The 20,911-nt window shown below is 41.9% G+C and overlaps 1 protein-coding gene across 7 annotated transcripts in view; it reads right to left on the bottom strand.

Annotated features, from left to right (window-relative positions):
• The window catches only part of ADGRL3 (adhesion G protein-coupled receptor L3), a 490,337-nt gene that overhangs the window by 29,452 nt on the left and 439,974 nt on the right, over positions 1-20,911 (bottom strand). For all 7 annotated transcript variants that reach the window (XM_085222627.1, XM_085222629.1, XM_085222628.1 and 4 more), the window contains 3 exons: positions 7,224-7,392; positions 4,747-4,872; positions 2,114-2,210 (listed from right to left, as the gene is read on the bottom strand). In XM_085222627.1, coding sequence (XP_085078753.1) covers positions 2,114-2,210; positions 4,747-4,872; positions 7,224-7,392 — 392 coding nt within the window. The remainder of the gene's footprint in view (positions 1-2,113; positions 2,211-4,746; positions 4,873-7,223; positions 7,393-20,911) is intronic.

Genomic DNA, 20,911 nt, shown 5'->3' with positions numbered 1-20,911 from the left:
CTGCAGCAGGATTTCTGTTGATGTCAGGTGTATTTTCCTAGCAGAACTGACCACCTGCTGCTTCAGAGACACTGACTCCCAAATAAATGTTTTAACCTCCATTTTGCAGAACTATCTACCTCCCCCCCCCCCAAAAAAAAAAAAAAACAACAAACCAACCCAACAAACAGAAACAATAAATTGCATGCCTGCTTGTGTGAAAAAGAGGAAGGGTGCCCCAGTATAATTGCACAACTTATTCAGGATGCTTAAGCATCCCACCACAAAGCATCCCTTTGAAGACAGTTACCAGGCTATTTCTGCAGACTGTGGAGATATGCAGGCCCTTTGGGTGATTCATCTCATGTGACAGCACACAACAGAAATAGCTGGATGAAATCCACTTTGAAAATGCCTCTCCCAGCAGTTCATTTCCCAACTGACCTTTAAATAACAGGTACATCTAACAGTGGGCTCTTGCCACACTGGAATGGAGACTACGCACTTAAAACCTCTTCACAGCTTTACAGCCATACTCCCATCTTTGCACAAAAAGAGCCAAAACTGAGAAAGGAGACACCTTCTGCCAACAAGCCCAAGATGCTGTTTGCTAATGCATTTCCCTCTGTAGCCTCAGCTGCACTGGAGAACAAGGAAAATTCTGCGCTAACTAAAGGAGTGAACAGTTCATGTATAACACATTCTGGTTTGCTGCTGAGACGGGTGGCAGAGGGAAATGGTGGTTCCCTCTGTAACCTTTGTACAACTGATCCCCCACTAAATTAGCCCCAGAGAAGCCTATTTGTAGCAAAGATGGAAAGAGATCCAAGGGCAATGCACACAGTTAAATCAATATGAACAGAGGCATTTGCAGTAATGGCATCTTATGGCCATCTTTATCAACAAATCTCCAGTGAAGAATGAAACTACACTAGCACAAACACCTTCGGAGTGGGTTGAGGTATGAAAGTACACCTCCATGTTAACTAGGTTGCCTTCCCCTTTGCACTGATTTGGGAATACATATATAGTGTTAAGAAAAATTAATCATATACACTTAGCTCCCCTGCACTCTGCAGTCAATGCTACTTACAGCACAGTCAAAATTCTCAAAGCCTATCCTTACACTATCACACAGGCAAAACTCATCCTAAAATCAGTGGGAAAAATGGGTGAATAAAAACTGGGGAAGAACCAAAATCCAATTCAACTCCCAGCTGATCTGTTCAGTGTGACCATCAGCAGTGGAAACACTTTCCATTTTCATCATCATGATTACAGTTGGGCTCAGTAATCCAAATTTTGCCTCCTCTTAATTCCAGCATAAACTGAGTAAAGACGCAAAACAGAATTTAGCATCTAATTTCTCAAGGTTAAGCCGTAAGGTAATGGTACTAAACTGGAAACAAATCAGTCTCTGAAGTTTTTTTTCCTCCTCTTACTGTCATTTTCCCATAACTGACTGAAAGGACTTTTTTTTTAAAAAAAGTTCATATTTCCTCTAGTGCCAGGCACCACATTGTGTTTGGCATGCCTCTATTTCTGTACATCTCTGATAGCCTTTCCTCCACAGATGTCTATATAAAGTTCACATTAGTCAGTTCCTCAAACTAGGTATGAACATCAATGCAGACGATTTTGTTCCAAGCACACAGCTTTTCTTACGTATGTGCTCCGCTGTTCATTTTTGCTTCCACAAAGACCACAGAATTGCTATGTACCCAGAGCAATCACAATGTCTGTGATGCTTAACGCAGGCAGTATGCTCTCATAACAGCCCATTTTCACCGTCAGCAATGAGGCCTGACACCACAGCAGCTTATGGCAGTTTGCTGGGGAAACATGGAGTTTTTTTTTTGACTACGGGGTTGTTGTTGTTTTTTTACCCCTTTTCCGAATTCCCTTCCAGAAATGACATTCCTTGAAAATGCATGTGTAAAAATAAATGAAGAAAAGAAAACAGGAAACAATCAGCACAAAACCTCCTCCCAGTTAATACTGTAACATTTCTTGTGTAAATGATTAGGGTCTGGCACCATCTGAAGTGAAGAGAAAAAGGGGCAATATATTTGACTCATTACAGCTATCACAAGAGTTAGAGATAAAAAAAAAAAAAAAAAAAGTTTATAATTACCTCTGTTGAGTGAAGCTGAACTGTTTATATCTCCAGTAATAAAGGAAGACTCGGACTGCTTTCGAACTGTGTCGTTCCACATCCTACGAATCCGGCTCTGAAGAGGGATTGAACCACAGCAGGTAATGAATTTTTAGCAGCTGCAGATAGGTTTCTTTCTGCCTCACTAAAGATGGGCTATTGGGGTGCTTAGCTCAGGATGAGACTTGTTTCTATCCAGCTGTAAGCAATCAGTTGCCGTTTGGTTATAACCATCTTGTGCATATCAGACACTGCCTGCCTAACTTCATAACACAAACGCCTCTCTCAAATAAGAAGTGCATAATAGGATTGCTCACTTTGCTTACATCTTAATTAAAAAAAAAACAAAAACAATAGAAATCACTTGTGAGAGGAACCCAAACCCATGTAAGCTCAAGATTTACCAGTATTGCACCAAATAACTGAAAAATAACTTACACACAGAAGCAGGCACATTTCCCATATTACCTAGGATAGTCTGTATCAATTTTCTGCAAAGCATAACAGAACAGTTGATTTGTTTCTTGGTGTCCCTGAATGCATGGAATTTTTTGTAGCTACTATCCATCTCGGGGAATGTAGGTTAAAAAAAAAACCCACAACAAATGAGTAATTTCTATTCCCCTACTGAAAAATCTGTAATGATTTTGCTATCAGTGTTATGGCTTCTGCTCCTGGGGAAGCAATGTCCCAAACATGTTGGCCTTCTGTTTTGTTTCTCAGACACAAAGTAGAGCATTTACTTCTGTGGCTTTTACACCATCGCCTTGCTCTTCCTCCACTAGGCCTTTCAAAAAAATCAAAAAGTCAGCTGTGCACATCTTGCGAACGTCCTGCTGCAGACCCACGCCTCAACTCATAGAGTCTGTTGGATGTGTCCTACAGCTACATGAAGAGGGTGCTAGGCCATCTTGGAGATTCAGAATGCTGTTTGCCACTGTGACAGACTATGTTTCTCCTAGTCACTGAAAAGCCAGTGCTCCCCATAGTGGGGTCTTAGCCATGTGAGATCTTCCAGGGCTCCCTTGGTCACAGCTTCTTCTCCAGCTATTAACCATGTACTAATGGCATCTCCTAAGCATGCATTAGCCCTCTACAAATTGAACCAGAATGTAACATGCGGCCCATGGACTTTTATAGTAGTTCTTTTTCACCTGGACATTTAATCTAATGCATTCCTCTGACATGATCCACATGGATTAACTATTCTTTTCCCTAAGTGCTTTTCAGAGGAAAAAACAAAAGAGATCTAATGAGTTGTGCTCCTCTTGGACTTTTCATAAGTCAGGAGTCAGATATATTCTACAGCGCAGATCTCCATCTACTCTCTTTCTCCCACAAGACGTTTCTCCTGCCTGTGATAGGGCTCAAACACTTCAATTCTTTCCAAGAACAAGTTTGTAACAGAAAATAACCAACCACAGTACTTCAAGCACTCCCTGTGAGGAGGGGACTGCCCTCAGGAGTCAGCACAGGCTGAGGTTGCCAAGGAGGAGGCCCACATCAATGTTACTGGATACAGTATCTTTGTATGTTATTGATTACTGTGGGATTTGATGGCCTACTGAGAAGAAGCTCCATATTCTATTGCTGTTATTTGCCCTGTATTACATCCACACCTAAGTAAATGCCAAAGTGGAGTTCTTGGATGACATTTTGGAAGCCATTGAAAATAAATAACAATTTGCTCCAAGACATAAATCACAAAATGTGTTTTCCTGGGAGGTTATAAACTGGTATTCACTGCATGTGTTTCATAGTTTAATGGCTGAACTGTCACATATAATTACTTCCATTAGTAATACTGAATAAATTTGTATTTAGTTTCTATTGATTAAGAAGTAAGCTTCTTCATTTTATATGAACCGTCCTTCCATAAATCTGTATCTGTACATACAAGTCAGCTTGAAAATGACTAAATGTACAAGCTACACAAAATATGAAACTTAGGTGACCAAAACATAACAAATCCTGTGATTAAATGAGATAATCTGGTCCCAGAGGATTACTTTAAGAGAGAAGCTGAGGAAAATCAAGTGAGGTAATGGAACTGATCAAACCACTGAATGTCAAAAAGTAAGCCTTTTTAGTACGAAGGCTATTGCAGCACTCTTGTAGCCTTTCTTTCTTTCTTTCTTTCTTTTTTTCTTTCTTTCTTTCTTAAGCAAGAAAAACAGTTGTTATTTTATGATTTCTGTATGTGGTGATCACAGTGACAACAACCTTGAGATGGCAATTAAAGGACATGCTGGGTTGCAGTACAGCCAACAAAATGCTCCTGATCTCCACGGACAGCAGGCAGAATAGCTCAGGCTATGAGCACTCACCTGCCTCTGAATGGCAAATGTGGATTTTTTGTGCTCATTGCAATTATTCAGAAGGTTCTTGGAGAGGCACTAATTGCAAACACATCCCAAGAGAAGCAACCATGTCAAATTCAGGTCTGGGAAAGGGGAAATCTCTGCAGCTGCAAAGGAGGTAGCTCTATGGCAGGTTCTTGGGCTCCTACCAAACTTGCTGGAGGGTGAGGCACGGAGGAGAGCTTCTCACCCAACATGGAAATTGATGCAGAAATGCCGAGCCTTGGGGCAAGGACAAGAAGCATGGGTTACCTGTGAGCCTGTGGAATATCTTCCAGGTGTCCGTGACCCCGAGGTTTTTCCTGAGCCAATAGAGCTCTCTGTACTTTTCCCACTACAGCAATGTGTGCGCAGGCATTTTCCATACTCTTTACGTACCTGGCCAAGAAAACAGTAATGGTGGTTAGTGGGTAGCTCCTCCTCCAACCCACAGCCTTAAAATTGTCAACATGGCTGCTGATTTTTCCTTGGTGGTTCATTAAAACGATAGCTATTGTGGGAAATGAGCCTATTACACCTTGCAGCTGACTGCTCCTGCAGTGTTAGCTCACCATTTATGAGGGCGTAAGGGACTGCTTTTATCTGGCAAAGCTGCTCATTGACACCAGTCAGTTGTAGCTACCTCTGAGGCACATCAAAGGAACACTGCAGAAACTACAGATACACTATTTATGACTGAAAATTAATATCCTCATAGATTTGATGTAAACTGGCATATTGGCTCATCAAGGTACTAAAAGTTATTGCTTCTGGCAGGGGACTAAAAAGAAAGATTCCAAAAGAAACATATAAGAGCTATTGATTTTTTTTCAAAAAAAAAAAAAATATATATATATATATATATATATATATATATATATATATATATTTCTTGCAGTTAAACTGAAATTTGAGGAAACCGTACAGCCAGTAGTCCTAGAGACTGTATTCTCAGTCTGTAGGGGCAGCTAGAGCCTGCTTCTCCACAGCACTGTGCCAGGCATGTTTTAAACATGCACCGCAGGCAAACCTGGCCACCTCTTCACCTGCAGGAAAGCAATGTCACCTTCATGGGAACTATGCTGAGCTGTGCCAGGGCAGGAACTGGGCTTTGACTGAGCTTCACGTCTGCGTAGGTGTGATTTTAATAGGCAACAACACCCAGAAAGTAAATGGGGCTAGGCTGAAAATGAACACGTTGCACTGAAAAACCAAAAGCAGGTCATGTTGCCCATTGATGAAAAAAAATAATAATGCACACATGACTAAAATACCAGTTGTGATTACTTGGAGCACACAGTTAGCTGCAAAATTTCTCTAGACCATATATGAGCATTTGAAAACTCTGCAGAACAACTGTTTAAACAGCAAATTACAGCTTTTTCATTAGGCTTTTCCTTAAGAGCCTGAGACAAACACAATACCACGAGTGCCCAATACGCTCGAGTGCCTAATCAATCCTTTGCTGAGGGAAAATAATTCAATTGCTTTAATTAGCCACCCACTGCTTGCCTCTCTGCAGCTTTCTGCTGATTTTCTAGTCCATGATAGATAGGATTTTTTTTTTCCCCTCTCAAACCATTCCTCTTTCAGCTCTCGGATTGGAGAGATGTATCCCCCCACAGCTAGGTACTGGCTATACTCTCCTCTCCTCTATGAAGTTGTAAATCAGGAGCAACCCCAATGGCATCAGTGGTGGTTTAAGAGCATAGACTGGCTTGAGGCAGAATGGCACAAGGGATTTGAATGCCTAGTGAGCACCCTGACAGCCAAGGAGGGTACAGTGCCATGATGGGATGCTGTGCTGGAGACTGAGGCAGCTTAGTTACATTGACAGATTGGGACTCAGATGTATCCACATGTAAACTCTTCTATATGCTTATCTTGGATATAGAGTTTGGCCTGTGAAACCAAGATGTACATCAACAATTATCAGTAGGTTTGCACAGACTGAGAGAGATATGCACTACTGAGTTCCAGTGGAGAATAAAATGGTTCTTAAAAATATTTATTACTGACTGTCAAAGTTTGTAAATTTGATCTACATATGCATGAAGAGATTTTTATTTCTCTTTTTCCAACTGGGGTTTACCTAAGTTATTCCACTGTTACCTCGCAATATTAATTGGGGCATATTTCAAGTTCCCCCAAGAAGTACTTACTGTGCATGGAAGATTTTCAAAAACCCACATTATGACCAAGCTATGCAAAAGCTAGCAAACTGTTGCAGAGCATGGGTCCTTCTGCTCTTAAAAAAGTGGGACAAGCAGCCCGCTACATACTTTCTCCAATACATACTGCTACAGAAAGGGGCTGTTTCCTGCAAGCACTGCAAATGAAGATGTATAGCCCCATTTTGCTGTGACACACAAGGACCCTCTGGATGCTCGTGGTGCCACTTATGCCTCACACTGGTGTAAGGAAAAGGAGAATCTGGCCAACAGCAGGCAGAGCCCTTTTGCAGGTTTGCTATCGCAAAGCCCTGCAAAGCACAAGTTGCCTGGTGTGCTGCCTCCAATGTGCTCACTGCTAGCACTCTGGCTGCTGAAATGCCATTGCCACATATCTTCGTTATCGCCTCATTCCCCTGCACCTGCCAGTTTCCACTCTAAATACCACCCCTATTAGGCACACAGGGACAAATCTGCTCAATCTGAATTCAGGGCACATGCACAACGCTATGCTGTGGTTGTTAGGCAACAAAACACACTGTTACCACTGCTTGTGCTGCTGAGAACTGTCTGTCTTACCTTTTTCTGGAGGACACAATGGAAAATGAATATAAACATTCCCTGCAGAGAATTGAATATGGTGAAGAGATAGGCCATGATGACTGTGCTTTCATTAATATACATGAGTCCAAATGCCCAGGTCAGTCCTAATAGGCAGAGCAGGGCTATCGCACCTATCACCCAGGACCTGTTAGAAGAAACAAAAAAAAGAAAAAGAAAGGGATTGGTCTTTCATCTATAAAACGTGGCACATGTCTGCAAACAGGGAGAGCTTTGGCCATGGTTTTGGCAAAAAGAAAACAGCACATCAAAATGAGCTGTAGGGATTTTTGTCTTCAGTTGGATGCAGATTACAAGTCTTCGAGCTTGAGTAAATATACGGAAATGGAAATGTTATGAAAATGGAAATTCATCATAACCAAAGCGTCTGCAGTGTTTCTGGCTTTTTTTCCCCATTTGTTTAATGTAAAAGCAATGTTTATGTATATGACACAATGTAGATGCCGTTTCTGTAAATGGCAGGAAAAAAGGAAAATAAACCAACCAAAACAACTCTGAATGTCACTTTTTTAACGGCCACTGGTTTGCCTGGGGCAGGAGCGCTAGCTAGATTAGCTTCTTTACACTACCACCAAGACACATTTACTGCTGCCCTTTAGCTGGTCTCCCATAAGAGAGCCAGCCAAACTACAACAAGCAGGTACTTGCCAGATTAGCTCCTTGCAAGGACGCTCTCTGACACTGCTTCACACTGCTCCACGGTGAAGGAAAATACAGACATGCGCATATGTGCCCACACACCATGTCTGCTCCAACAGCAAACTCTGTCCCAGCAAGCTTCTGCAAGGACAGACAGCATCCAACCCTCTTTCTGCTCAGGGTAATGGTGCCTCTCTACTCCTTGGAGAGGCCAAGGACAACCAGAGCACCTGGCCCATGAGATTGCTGTTGCATATCTTTTTTCAGTTGGATTTTAGGCAGGCTGGGAGGGCAGGGGAAACATTTCACATTTCCCCGCTAAATAACAGTTAATCATGTGCTAAATTGACTTCTCAGAGGCTGATCTTCCTATACCAGAAAAAGAGGTAGTGTGGAAAGCAGCACGGGGGCAGAGGGAGGACCGGCTCCTGCTCCTAACCACCAACCTCAGTTTGCAAGTGCTTAGTTATCTTCACTTCATGAGAATGGCTGCCGCATAGGGGAGAGAACCAGCTACCAGCTGGGAGACACAGCTGCACAGCAAGCAGCTCTGTGAGCATCTCTTTGACCTTTCCCTCATGATCTTGATTCTTTCCTCTTCCCTAGAAACAAGCAGGTAGTACTACATCATAAAAATGAACGTAATGATACCAATCAGTGATGCCCACTTCTGCACCCCTTCCTCACCATTAACCCTTTGGTTCTCCAAAGCAGATAAGCCTGCAGCCAGCCAATCTCTCTGCTTCTTTGACTGCCTGAAGCAGCTCCAGCTGCTACCAAAAGGCTCATGGAACAATCTGCCTATGTTTTGGTTAACTGGGATGCTCCAGCCCTGTAGAAACATGAATGGGGTCTGGGAATATCTGGGTTGCTCTCTCCTAGGCAGGGCATGGGGTAGGGGAGAGAAAGATGAAGCAGCAATAGCTCAGAGGAAAAAGAAGCTCAGTGCAGGGCAGACTGACAGTCTCCCCTGTTGAGACTCCACAGCAACTGCAGCTCTGAATCCCCTTGCTTTTAGCAGGGCTTGTTGCAAGCAGAAGCACACTGCTGTTCTATTAATGTTTACTGTTGTTTTTCTTTAGGTATTAGAATGAAAATAAAGCAATATTCCTTTCACTGGAGTTTATAAAATATGTATTTTCTGAGCACATGGCCAGAAGAGCTCCCCAAGGTAACTGCTTACTTAGGCAGTTCTTTAAAAATCACTATTATGTATCTATCAGACCAGAACAGTTCCTTTGAAGCATTTCCAGCCAATCCTGCTAATAAATATTTAGCATGATGCAAATTGAAAATGCATTCTCAAAATCCTTTGGAAAGGTAAACACTAGATAACGTTTACAGCATTCACCATTTGGTATATTTTTCTCCCTGTGATTCCACCATCAGTGAGAGCACATTATAATCTTAATAACATGCCAATTTTAAAAATACAAATCTTTTTATGTTCTTAATTAAAAAAAAAAAACACAAAACAAAAAACACCAAAAACAAATGAAGTGAAAAATACGTTATTTTTTTTCCTGTCCCTTCTCTTTCTCATCACAATTAAAAGGTTCCTCCATTTACAAAGACTTTTAAAAACGATCCACAGAATATCAGGAAACTATTCTGCCCTGCACTGCAGCCAACTCTTGAACCCAATTAAAGAGCCTTAGGCTGCAGATGTGTGAAACAATTATTGAGCAATGAGAGTGGAAATATGCTACCTTCAGTGATGGAAAGGAATCTTTGGGTTAGAAGACCCCCAACAGTGCAAACTGTACGAGATACAGGATTGTGCTTCAGAAAACAGACCTGGAGATAAAGAGGGCATGGAGATTACTTTGAATGGCTCCATCCCGTGCTTGCAGAAAAATAAGAATCAAGAAATGAAAAAGAATATGGGAATGGTGCTGCAGGAATGAACACAAAGGACTCTTCACCAGAAGAACAAACTGAAAGTCTACTGCAAGGTTGGTCAGCTTTTATTCTGTGTTACTGTGCTTTGCTTTTTGGTTGCAAGAGAGAAAGCACGGATGCCCTAAGGCATGTAATTTCTGAGAATTTTTGGCTTGCTTTGCAGGATTTTTTTCTGGTGTGGCTTGTTTGCGGTTTTTGTTTTTCTTTGTACAGACTTGCTGTTGGTTTTCCACAATTTCTCTTTTCCATAGTGCAATTTTGTAACAATAAAGAAACAAACATATAATGTTTTGGTATAATTGAAAATTAGAGATAATTGGGTACTCCACTGTGGAAGGAGATTATCCACTGAATACAGAGTAGTTTGCATTGCACCCATCAGCCAGAATGGGAATCACGTGGGTTATCGCTCATGCACTTTTCTGAAAATTTTCTTCTGTATTTACATTACCACAAAGCACTCTCAGTGCTGGAGCACAGTGGACCGGTAGGTTGCTATTGGTATAACAAGTCTGTATTAAACACCATTACTTCAGAATGTTCTCTTGAATTCAAGTAACGCCCAATCAAAGAATATACAGCCAATATAGTAGCAATTGGTTGGCAATACATATGCAGAATATTTACTCTGCACGTTAGCTGTATGCATGCCTGGCCATTTTTCTGCACAGTTTGCTCTTCTGCCTCAAATGTGAATGACAGAAGCTTTAATGATTTTTCAATATTGATCTGACAGCTGGTTCATGGGACCACACTGATAAATGAAATTTATCAGCCATTCAGGTCATTCTTACTTGATGAAGGGTCTGTTATCCTCATAGCTAAAGAATGCGTAGACATAAAGACAAGAACACCAAACTTAGAAATATAATGACATATAGAGAATATAGCTTGCTGCTCATCCCCCCTCCCTTCTCCCATCAGCCACCACCAAAACAAAAGCAAAGAGCATCACGTATCATCAGATATGCTTGGTACATGCGAGCCAGTCTGGCTCACTGCCCTGTGACCGAGTATGGCTTTGCACATGGAAGCGAGCATGACCAGCTGCGAGCTGCAGCCAGCCCTCCTTGACTTGGCTCTGACACTGGTCATGCAACTGTCAATTGACTTTGAAATCTCTGTTAAAAAGCCTGGTTCTCACTGAAGAAGACTATCTTTGGAATTCCAGTATAGCTACACAGAAAGCTTGCACACATCCAGAAGATAAAATCTCACTGGACTTCCAGTACTCTCCACCTGATACATTGCAGTGTGTTACTGGAACCTCCTGACTGCTCTTTTTCATAAGCGTAACTCCCAACACACTAGTCAAACTACAGCATTTCTTCCTTTTGAGAGAATGGCTTCAAGATCTGCCAGTCCCAGCCTCAACCTGGCATGGTCACCCACAGTCTTTGGGACAGGAAGGAAAATATCATTTTATGGGCTGATCCAGTCACTCTTTTATCACTTGCCCTAAACCCACGCTGAGCAGTGAGATACAAGTCGATGAGCAGTAGTCTTGTAGACTAAAAAAAAGCATTATGTAGGTTGTAAGGAGATCATAAGCAGCTTTCAGAGCTTTATGCATTAGCATGTGAGCAGACAGTTCTGCTGAAGTTGGCACATAAACCTATGTCTGGCCTCAACAGTGCCCATCTGCACCAGGAGGCCACACCATGGAGATAGGTGGTTGTCCCAGTGTCAATGACAGCACTACTCCAGCTTGAGCTGTAGCATCCTGGGCCTGAACTTGCCTCCATCCTTGTCAGTCACTGATGGAACCCCCAGCTCTGCTCCAGCATCTAGCCAGCTCCTTCAGCTTTCTGGGCTGCTGTCCCTGCAGGGTTTCCCCCTTGTTATCAGCTGTCACACTGAAAGCTGATTGCCTTACATCTTGTGTCACATCAGCTAGCTCTGAAAGAATATCCAAGCTGCCTCATGGCAATACATGCCATTTCAATATGTGGCCACCAAGATTATGGTCCTGCAGAGGATGACAAGGCACAACCAGCAGCATGGGGTAGCAGTTCCCTATTAGTTGCAACAATGCAACTAATCATCCCATCCCAGCTTGTTGTATGATGCTGTTCAAACCCCTCTGGTTTTTATGGTAAAGATTTTACTGTTGAAATGTTGCTGGTGATAGCTTTTAAGAAGAGAGAATTAGATAATGTTTTTTTGCCCTATTTTTGCTGTCCAGAGCCTCACCAAGTCTTCCCAGTGAACTGCAATAGCTTTTCTTCAAGACAACTCAGTAAACTCAGGTTGCTTTTTAGCTTGAGGTTAATGCTGGGGAGAACTGTCAAAAACACCCAAGCAGTTTGTGCCCCATTTCCAACCCATTTGGATGTGGTTGTGCCTAGGAAAATGCCTAAAGCAAGTGGGTGCTTGAAGAAGTGAGATATTCAAACACCCAACTCCTAAGCACTTCAAATCCCTACATGCATGGCCTGAAAGACTTAGTCTCTTACATCTCTCATGAAATACATATCTTTCCTTTTCACTTTACCAACTGAAGTGTTGTAAGAAGCTTAATTCTTGTGTTAGCAACAATTCCAGTCTCACAAAAATTACTCCAGAGTGTTTTTTTCCAGGTAAAGTCTGTGAAATCTATCAGTGCTGCATTAATACTGTGTCATTATCTGCAGTACATAAAAACCATCTCTTAGACAAGAAAAAGCCTTGGAACAGTCTTAGCTCAGGGGAAAATGTAGCTGCTTATTGAAAAACTGAGATTATATTTACAAACAGTGCACGCAAATAATAGCTGAAGCATAAATCCTTGGAAAACCTAAGCTAATGCAGCCAGAGAGGCTGGAGCTACAATGGGTTCTCCAGAACTGATTTGGATAAATTCTTCCCAATTCCTGGAAGTAACCAAGGGATTCAACCCATTTACTAGCAGCTCTGATTCCTGGAAACTGGGACCCACAAAAAGCAATTTGTCTCATATAAGAACAGGTACTTATAGCAGGTGAGTCTTTGTCACTCCCTGAAGAAACACATTTCTCTAATAATTATGGAAGAAATCCGAAGGATTGCTTAGGCGAGGACTTTACTTTCAAATGCCTGAAATTAAAAAGCTGATCTTTAGTGACTGTATTATTTCTGTAACCCTGAAAATCCTACTTTACCCCCTTGTGTTTCTTTGCAATCTAGATGATGGATAGTGGATGGTCTACCAAACCATATAAATACGGAATCCATTTTCTAATCTTAAAAAAGCCCTGACTTTACCTTGGGGAAAAGACTTCTTAGGGTTAATTACACATCATGTGAAATTCTTTCAAAATCTTATTTAAGTTAGATGTCTTTCAATTTCCCAAAGTACTTTCTGCTTTAATTATGAGAAAGGATTGTTTGTATTATCTTCTATTTTCTTTTTCTTTTTTTTCTTTTTTTTAAGTTGCTTAGATTATCTACTTATACGCTTGTTTAGATGCTTAAGGAATTTCAAAGATAATGCATCCTAAGCTGCTTTCTAAACTGCAAACTAAAAAGACAGAAGCTTGGAAATCTGTTTCACTGCCTATCTTTAAAAACACAACATGTACCTTATTGACACAAGGTGATCAAATTGCCAGAATATGTATAGGGGCAGAGAAAATCTGTGAATTATATATTACAGTGCAAGCCACTTCCATGTATGTAAATTAGCATCATCCTGGTTTATCAAGGCCTTCATTTTTTATTTTTATTTATTTATTTATTTATATTTATTTATTTTTTGCAGCAGGAACAGTAAGGCAAGAATTTATACACGTCTTAAAATGCTTCTGAATCAATGATGACTATTATCAGAAAGCAGCTATCCAACTCTCATTTAAAAAGAACATATGTTAATAAGAACAATACTTTCTTATTTTCAAAAGAGCTTTTTTAAATTTAACAAAGAATAGTATTTGAGCCAGATTTAGAGTAAAACAATGCATTTAATAAAGACCTATGTAACAATTCACACTTTCACACGCTATCATTTTACTCAACCCTTTATGGTTAAACTAACTCTAATTTATCACTCTTTTGAGAAGTTGAAGTATTTTCACATATCTCTGTTATCAGGAAAAGGACAGAATGGAGTAAGCATGTGGACTCAGAGCTCAGGCCACAAAATACATGCTTTGGCTAGTGAGTGAAAAATGCCAAAGTGATGGCATGGCGAACAGAACCTTTAGTAGCTGTTATGAGTGATGAAACACAAATAAAAATAGATGGATGATGCGCACCATCTAATGCATTCAGAAATGCCCACAGAATTCATTTAAGTATGGCATAAATAAAGTACAGAGACAGATGTTTCCTGAAGGCAAGCACCAGCGTGACACAAAATAAAGCATACTATTGTCTCCCCTCTGTCTACCAATATGAGGCAATAGGGATGTTTGTTTTCTTTGCCTTTTTTTTTTTTTTTTTAAGTTTCAAGGATTAGAAAAAATTGATTTATTGAACTGAAAATCTACAGGAAGTAGCTGGAAAGTCCAGAACTCCCCTCATAAAGCAGACGGGTTCACTGCTAATTAGTGAAGGAGCGTCTTCATGTGGAGAAAAATCAATAGCAAGCAGTAGAAGAGTGCTTAAAGGATTTGTCTTCACATTTTGTGACAAAGTTACCACATAAGTGGCACAAAGCCAAATCTTTTTCTAATCACCCTCCTCAGGCCACTGATGCTTGGCACAACAACATTCAAGCAATAATTCCCGGGTCTTGTCTTCTAGCTGCTTTGCTTTGATGATAGGCCTCCATTTCTCCCCAGCCCATTGGTGCTCATTTGTGGGGTCTTGTTTTGAAGGCAGACTGGCTTGCCCATATGCAAGGGGCTGTGTGCCTTTCAGTTTCCTTTGCAGAAGAAATCCCTAGCTTCACACCCTCTCTCAGCCCTGCGTGATGCCCCAGCCCATCAGGTGGGGTGGCCTACGTCTGTCTTCACTCATCAAAGGCAGGAGTACCATTCTTATCCCTCTAAACTTGCCCAGAGAAGTAATGGCTCGCTTTCTGAGATTTGCTCTTCATTATTGCAATTGGAAAGAGCAATTCTGTTGAGCTCGTCTAATTTTCTCTAAGTAATTAATTACCCTCTGAATTACTTAGCCTGCTTATTTCCTTTCTCCTAACTTTGCAAAGGTACGCCATGATTATTCAAAACACGCTAATGTGTAACCACATATCTGATTGTTTCCACACCATACAGATTCTGCAAAGCCTTTAGACACGTTTATATTTCACAATCAGCACAGGCAGGGCTTGCTGACAAAATACTTAAAATGTACGGCCTTTTAAAACAATAATCATGATTTATGGGTTCACAGAAAGACCTGAGGTATTTAATATCTTCCAGAACACTCTCTCAAATCAATAACCACTGATGGATTTTTTTCTCAACTTCTTAAAGGATGACACCTGTCAGTGGAAAGATTAGTGCTTTACAATCACCATCCGACATTAATACAGCCATCACAAAAGCCATAGACAAAGAGGCAAAACCCAAAGCCAAAACAGTCAGATATTAACCAAACAGTGCTGCAAAAAAACTCATGGAGCACTGGAAAGCAACAAACAGAATCTGATGCTGCAATCAACATCAGTGGGCAAGAAAGGCACGCAGATAGAAGTGCAATCTCTGATGTTTTTACAGCATAGCAGGATTTCTGTCTCTGGGGTGCACACAAACCCCACACCCTGACTAAATACAAATGTGCTATATCTTCTCTTGGCAGGAAGCTTGTAAGTACTTCATTCTGTGCAATGTGCAGCAACTTCAAGTGGTTCTGCTGGGTTTGCTTTAGGCTGCCTGCTAAAAGTTTGCTCATGCAGAGAGGTAGATGAAGGTTACATAGAAGCAGCACTGTGCTAACCACCAGGACTATGAAGCACAGCACTTTCTGGACAAGGTCCAGGAAGTTGTGAAGCCAACCACTGGGCTGATGAATGCATCATACTAATGGACTGCAGCTCTTGCAGCTCTCAAAGCCATATGGGACACAAAGATCATAGCCTGAGCTCCTAAACTTTGTGTGGTGGGAGATTTCCCAAGGGAGAGAAAAAGCTATGCCTCATTTTCAGAAGTATCCAGATCACTTGGCCATACTTACAAAAAAAAGAAAAAAAATCAAATCAAAAAACTGCTGAAGTCTTGCAGTGACAGAGAATGCTGTGCTAGTATTTACTAGGCCCAAGCAGTGGCTCAGGAGCTCTGGTTATTTCCTACTATCAGGTTTTCCTTTCCTGAACTGGGAATAAAAGGATGGTTCCTTTCTGAAAGGCATCTCTGGTGTTGATGTGTTCTCAGTCTGCTGTCCAGAAGTTAAAGGAGTCCAAAACTGCAGCATGCAGCACAGCTGGCTGGGAAGGAAAAGTTTCAATGTGCCATTCTTAGTTGCCCATTCAAGTTGTCTTGCTACTCTGTTAGCAGGGCCATAATGAAAATTTTAGCAGAAAGTCTGCTCTTTACAGCACTGCAATTTTATTTAACACTGAGCTGTAGGTAATGCACCAGTCAGGATTTCAGGTCATGTTTAACCGAGGCTCACTGTGGATCCTGTAACCTCCTTTGTACTCACTAACTTATGTTTCAAACTCCATGTACCTTTCTACCACTCAAGCCAACATACATACCCCATCTCACCTGCACAGAGTTCAGCATGGGTGCACATCAGCGCCTCTCCCTCCTTATTGCCCAATCTGCTGTTTTGCAGAAGGAAGGGATGCCATCCCACGAGGTAACACAGACCTTCAGCTCTTACTTCAGTGGCAATTGAGGATGCTGAAGGTACAGGATTGGGCCTTCTGCATCCACTGTCATACCCAGACGCTGGGCTGGGCAGGCTTCTAAGAGCTGGACCCCTACACTGTGCTGCATACTCTGTGTGCTCCTAGGCAGCTACAAAGCCAGAAGTAAAGAAGGATTAAAGTGCTTCTGCTCTGCAAGTCCAGTCCCCCATGTGAATCTAATGCGATTAGATTCCAAACCCTTCAGCGTCACAAACTATTTCCAAGTTGCAGTGTCTGAAAATCAAAGATCCAGAAGCCAGCAGATGAGTTGACCAAATCTCAGTACAAAAATATGAAGTAATCCTTGCTGTCCCTCTACATTCACTTATTTATTTATTTTTAACATCTAAAAGCACAAAAGAACCTCCTTTTAGCAAAAGGATACCCACTGTAAATTATTTGCCTGTATCAGTAAAGCAAGCACTTCCTGCTGCAGGAGAAGGCATCTTGCATTTTCAAAACCTAACTCGTTCCTCACTGCACCAAACCCAGGATGTTTACTTTTTCTGCATTTCAATCAGCTGAGTAAATAAAATGAGATTGGTAACCCTCTGTTCCTGCCAGCACAATACTGCTGTGTTAAATCAAGGATTTCATTTAAACAGTTCAGCAGATGATTTTTGGAAGTTCTATTTAACCTTTATTTTAAATTTCATACCTAACTCCTCATGAGGAGTTTTTTATGACTTAAGAAAGCCCACAGGACTTAAGAAACAAGCTAATCTGGAGGATGGAATTAGTCATGTCTCTTTAAATAAAATACATATGTTGAGAAGCAAGAAAATGAGCAGATAATCACTTACACCCATACAACATATGGGGAGAGAAGGATATGGAAATGTTTGTGAAGCTGAAAAGGAGGCACATCATGAAACAGGGGCTTCTCATCTTTGTGCCTGATGCTGTAGTACGCCTGACCCTAGTTCCCAGCATGACAAACTTTGTGTACAGCATGTAACTTCCCTTGTCTCTCCCTGCCTAGGCCAGACTCCCTGAAAAAGCCCAGATTCGGCTCTGTAAAGTTTTATACAGCAGTAATGAACATTGAGTTTTTTCATTTGGCTCCTGCTTTTTGCTTTTAGATCACACATTCTCAGATTTGTTTCTGTAAGCCCATGACCAAGAGACTCTTATGGAAAAAGAAAAAGAAAGAGGAGTATGGTGAGTCATGTTTAATTTGGGAGCTAAGGCTCCAAGAAACAAAAAAAAGAAAGGTTTACCAATGCAAGGCTTACTGTAAACTCCAAGTGGCATTGAGAGTGAAGTTCTTCATTGCCATTAGCTCTCCTTAGAACTCCATGATCTGAAAATCAGGCCTGAATTTGATGCAAAGGGGTGCCCTTTGGGAAGCTAAATGCCTGCTTAAGACACACTGCACAATGCCTGCAAGATACATTGGTGTCTTGCTATCAGAACAAGCATCCTCAACTAGGGTAGCGTTGCAGGTTAACCTGCTTCCTGGTGCTTGAGGACACGACAAATGGTATTTCCCCTCTCCCAGCACCTCTTCTTGAGCTTGGGTTTCAGTGGTGGAGTCTATGACAGCCCCCAGGACTACTGACTGTATTTCTTGGAGGGAAAATTATCAGATGAGAAATGCAGCTATTCACTGTGGAATAAATCCAAGTGAGAGAAAATAATTACTGAAGTCAGCTGAGACAAATCGGCTTTCTTCAATTCAAAAACTGAAGAGAACATATACTTTTTTAGTTATCCATTAAATCAGTACTGTGTGCCTTGAGCCTCAGCCCACATGAAGCTCCCGTGGCTGCCAGTGAACCCAGGGGGGCTCATTTTGGTCATCCAGGGACTAGGGAGTGGAATTGATTTCTGAAGTGTAGGACATTTCTGCATCATCCACGTTAATGGGATTTCAGCATGTGTTTCTGTGAATCCAGCTACAGTACCAAAAAAGATTCCTTCCTGCGTGTTTGGAATAAAAATGTTTTGAAGGGAATCTTACATTTTTGCTGGAGTACATATCCTTTTATTGAAGAAGAAGGGATGGGAGCATGTTTACACAAGAATGAAGAAAGCTGCAATAAAACCACAATGATCAGTGCCAGGATTAAACCATTGCAAGGTGCCCCTAATTAATACTGCCTCTTTAGAAACAAAAGGAGCTCCCCGCTAAGAGACTGCTTATCCCCGTCTGCAAGAAAGAAAACTGAATTTCTTGGATGACTTTTGGGCAGGTTTCAACTGCTCTGGATGAGGCTTTCCAGCAAACCCAGGACTACGGCCTGACACACTTCTTTTTGCAAGTGTCCCCACAAGCTGTGCTTTCCAAAGAGCACCCAGGTGGCCTTGGCATAAGCCAAGCTATGCCCTGGCTAAAGCAATAATGCACCTACATGGGACAAAAGAGGAGTGAAAAAGCCCTCCAACAGTGGACAAAGCCACTTTTTAGTGGGTATGTAGCTTAGCAGCTAAAGCTTCCATGTCACTCTTCCAAAGCAAATAAAATCAAATCTCCCTGCCACATAACTACAGTGCAGAAGAATGTCAGGAAGGCTGGTGCAGCTGCGGGAAACATAACAAATCTCAGCACTGCAAGATGCACCACACAGCAATGAGAGGACAGCAGATTTCAGTAGATCTGGTGAAGACCATGGCTGGATTACCATCAGTACAGCCCCTTCTTTCTTGTTCCTTTATTAATGCCCTGAGGTCTCTAATGAGGAACACTTAAATAGCTGCAGACTGAGGCTGTCACCTAAGTGCTGTGCACTGTCACACAACACAAAGGTGTTTTAGGAGGGGGCTCATCTGAAATCCTGCTTTTTGCACAGAGAATGAGGGTTAAGCACTAGGCAACACCTGGGTAATTTGTCATGCTGGAGCATCTGACAGAGGTCGGATGAAAGCCTGATGTGTGGTGACTCTGTCCAGCAAGCAGCCAGTCTACATGCCTGACCACCCAGGAAGGGTTTGATGGATGGAAAACTTCAGAACCACGCTGGACTAACTCACATATAGATGTATTTTCCTTTGTCACATAAGACTTCTTACAGGAATGTGAATATAAAAAAGATGCAGTGTACTCCTGTCTCCGACAGTGTGAGACATTTCACACATCTAACATCCACCCGGCACGATAGAAAAGCATGAATCAGAGGCTCAGAGCTGCTCAATTCCAGAAATCCTTCTACACAGCAGCAATCTCGGTAAAACAACCTCACAGCTGCTCTAAAGTATTCCAGCTGGTGTCATGTCTTCCTAAGGAGCCATCTGCTAGCAAGAGTGCATCAATACCATACTGATATGCTGACAGTCTCCACCTTCTAGGCTAGAGATGCAAGTGGCATAGCGCTTGTCATCCAGAAGCTGGCATTGTCCCTGGTGTAGAAGAACCACTTTCCTTCAGCAGCATGCTTTCCCAGTAGTTTCAGAAGAACTGCAGCAATTAATCCTTCAATACAAAGCTCTGCTGGGTCCATTTGTTGACAGTTGATCAGTTTGTGCTCATGAGCAACCTCCTGCACCATTCCAGCAATACCCCATTTACGCTCTCAGATAGGCAGCAAGTGAGATACAAAAGATACTGGCAAGGCTACCATAGACAATATGATCTTTCCTGCCACGCATCTCAGCTCACTTGTCCCTGCTGACAAGCCATGAAGAGATGAGAGCCACACTGGATTGCCCTGACATCACTGTGTGGGCTGAAGGAAGAATATTCCAGCCTACAAATGGCCACTGGAAAAGGCAGGAATGAAAAATCCCCTCTCACCCAGAATTTGGGGAGGCAGGGTCAAATACTAGACATATCACCCATGCACACAGAATTCTGGCATCCTTCTCTGCACTGCTTCATACTGAAGTGATCTTTAAAAGGCAGTAAAGATCCTCACCCAGGGCAAGCTCTTAACATTTCTGTTTAAATGTATTGAAGAGAGAAATCAAACTCATCTTTTTCAAAAGATCCTGTTGACAGTACCTGTCATTAAATGGCAGCTATTCTGCCCTCCTGTTGTCAGCAGCTGGCACAGAAACTCTTGCAGCTCTGAACAGCATATACCCACGTACACAAGCTCACATCTTTTCCTCACCATGCAGAAATGTTTGATATGGAAATAAAAGCCAAAGAAAGCTTCTCTCTCAGAAAGTGCAACCCCATCGTGAGAAACCACGCACCTCAACAGCAGGACTAGGGCACAAACCTCACTCTTTCAGTGGGTGCAGCCTACTGAACTGGCTCAGTACCAACCAGCCACACAGGGAGGATGCTCTCAGCATGGCAAAGGACCCATATAGTGGCTGCAGGTACTCAATGGATTTGCCCTTCTCCAAAGTGCTGGGTTAAGTTGGAAAAGATAATGTGGGTAAAAAGTAAACCAGCTATTTACTC

The sequence above is a fragment of the Meleagris gallopavo genome, chromosome 4, assembly GCF_905368555.1.
Source record: "Meleagris gallopavo chromosome 4, MGAL_WU_HG_1.1, whole genome shotgun sequence".
In the NCBI taxonomy this organism is placed as follows: Eukaryota; Metazoa; Chordata; class Aves; order Galliformes; family Phasianidae; genus Meleagris; species Meleagris gallopavo.
Note: the sequence above shows the minus strand (reverse complement) of the source record. Positions and strands in the feature narration are given on the sequence as shown.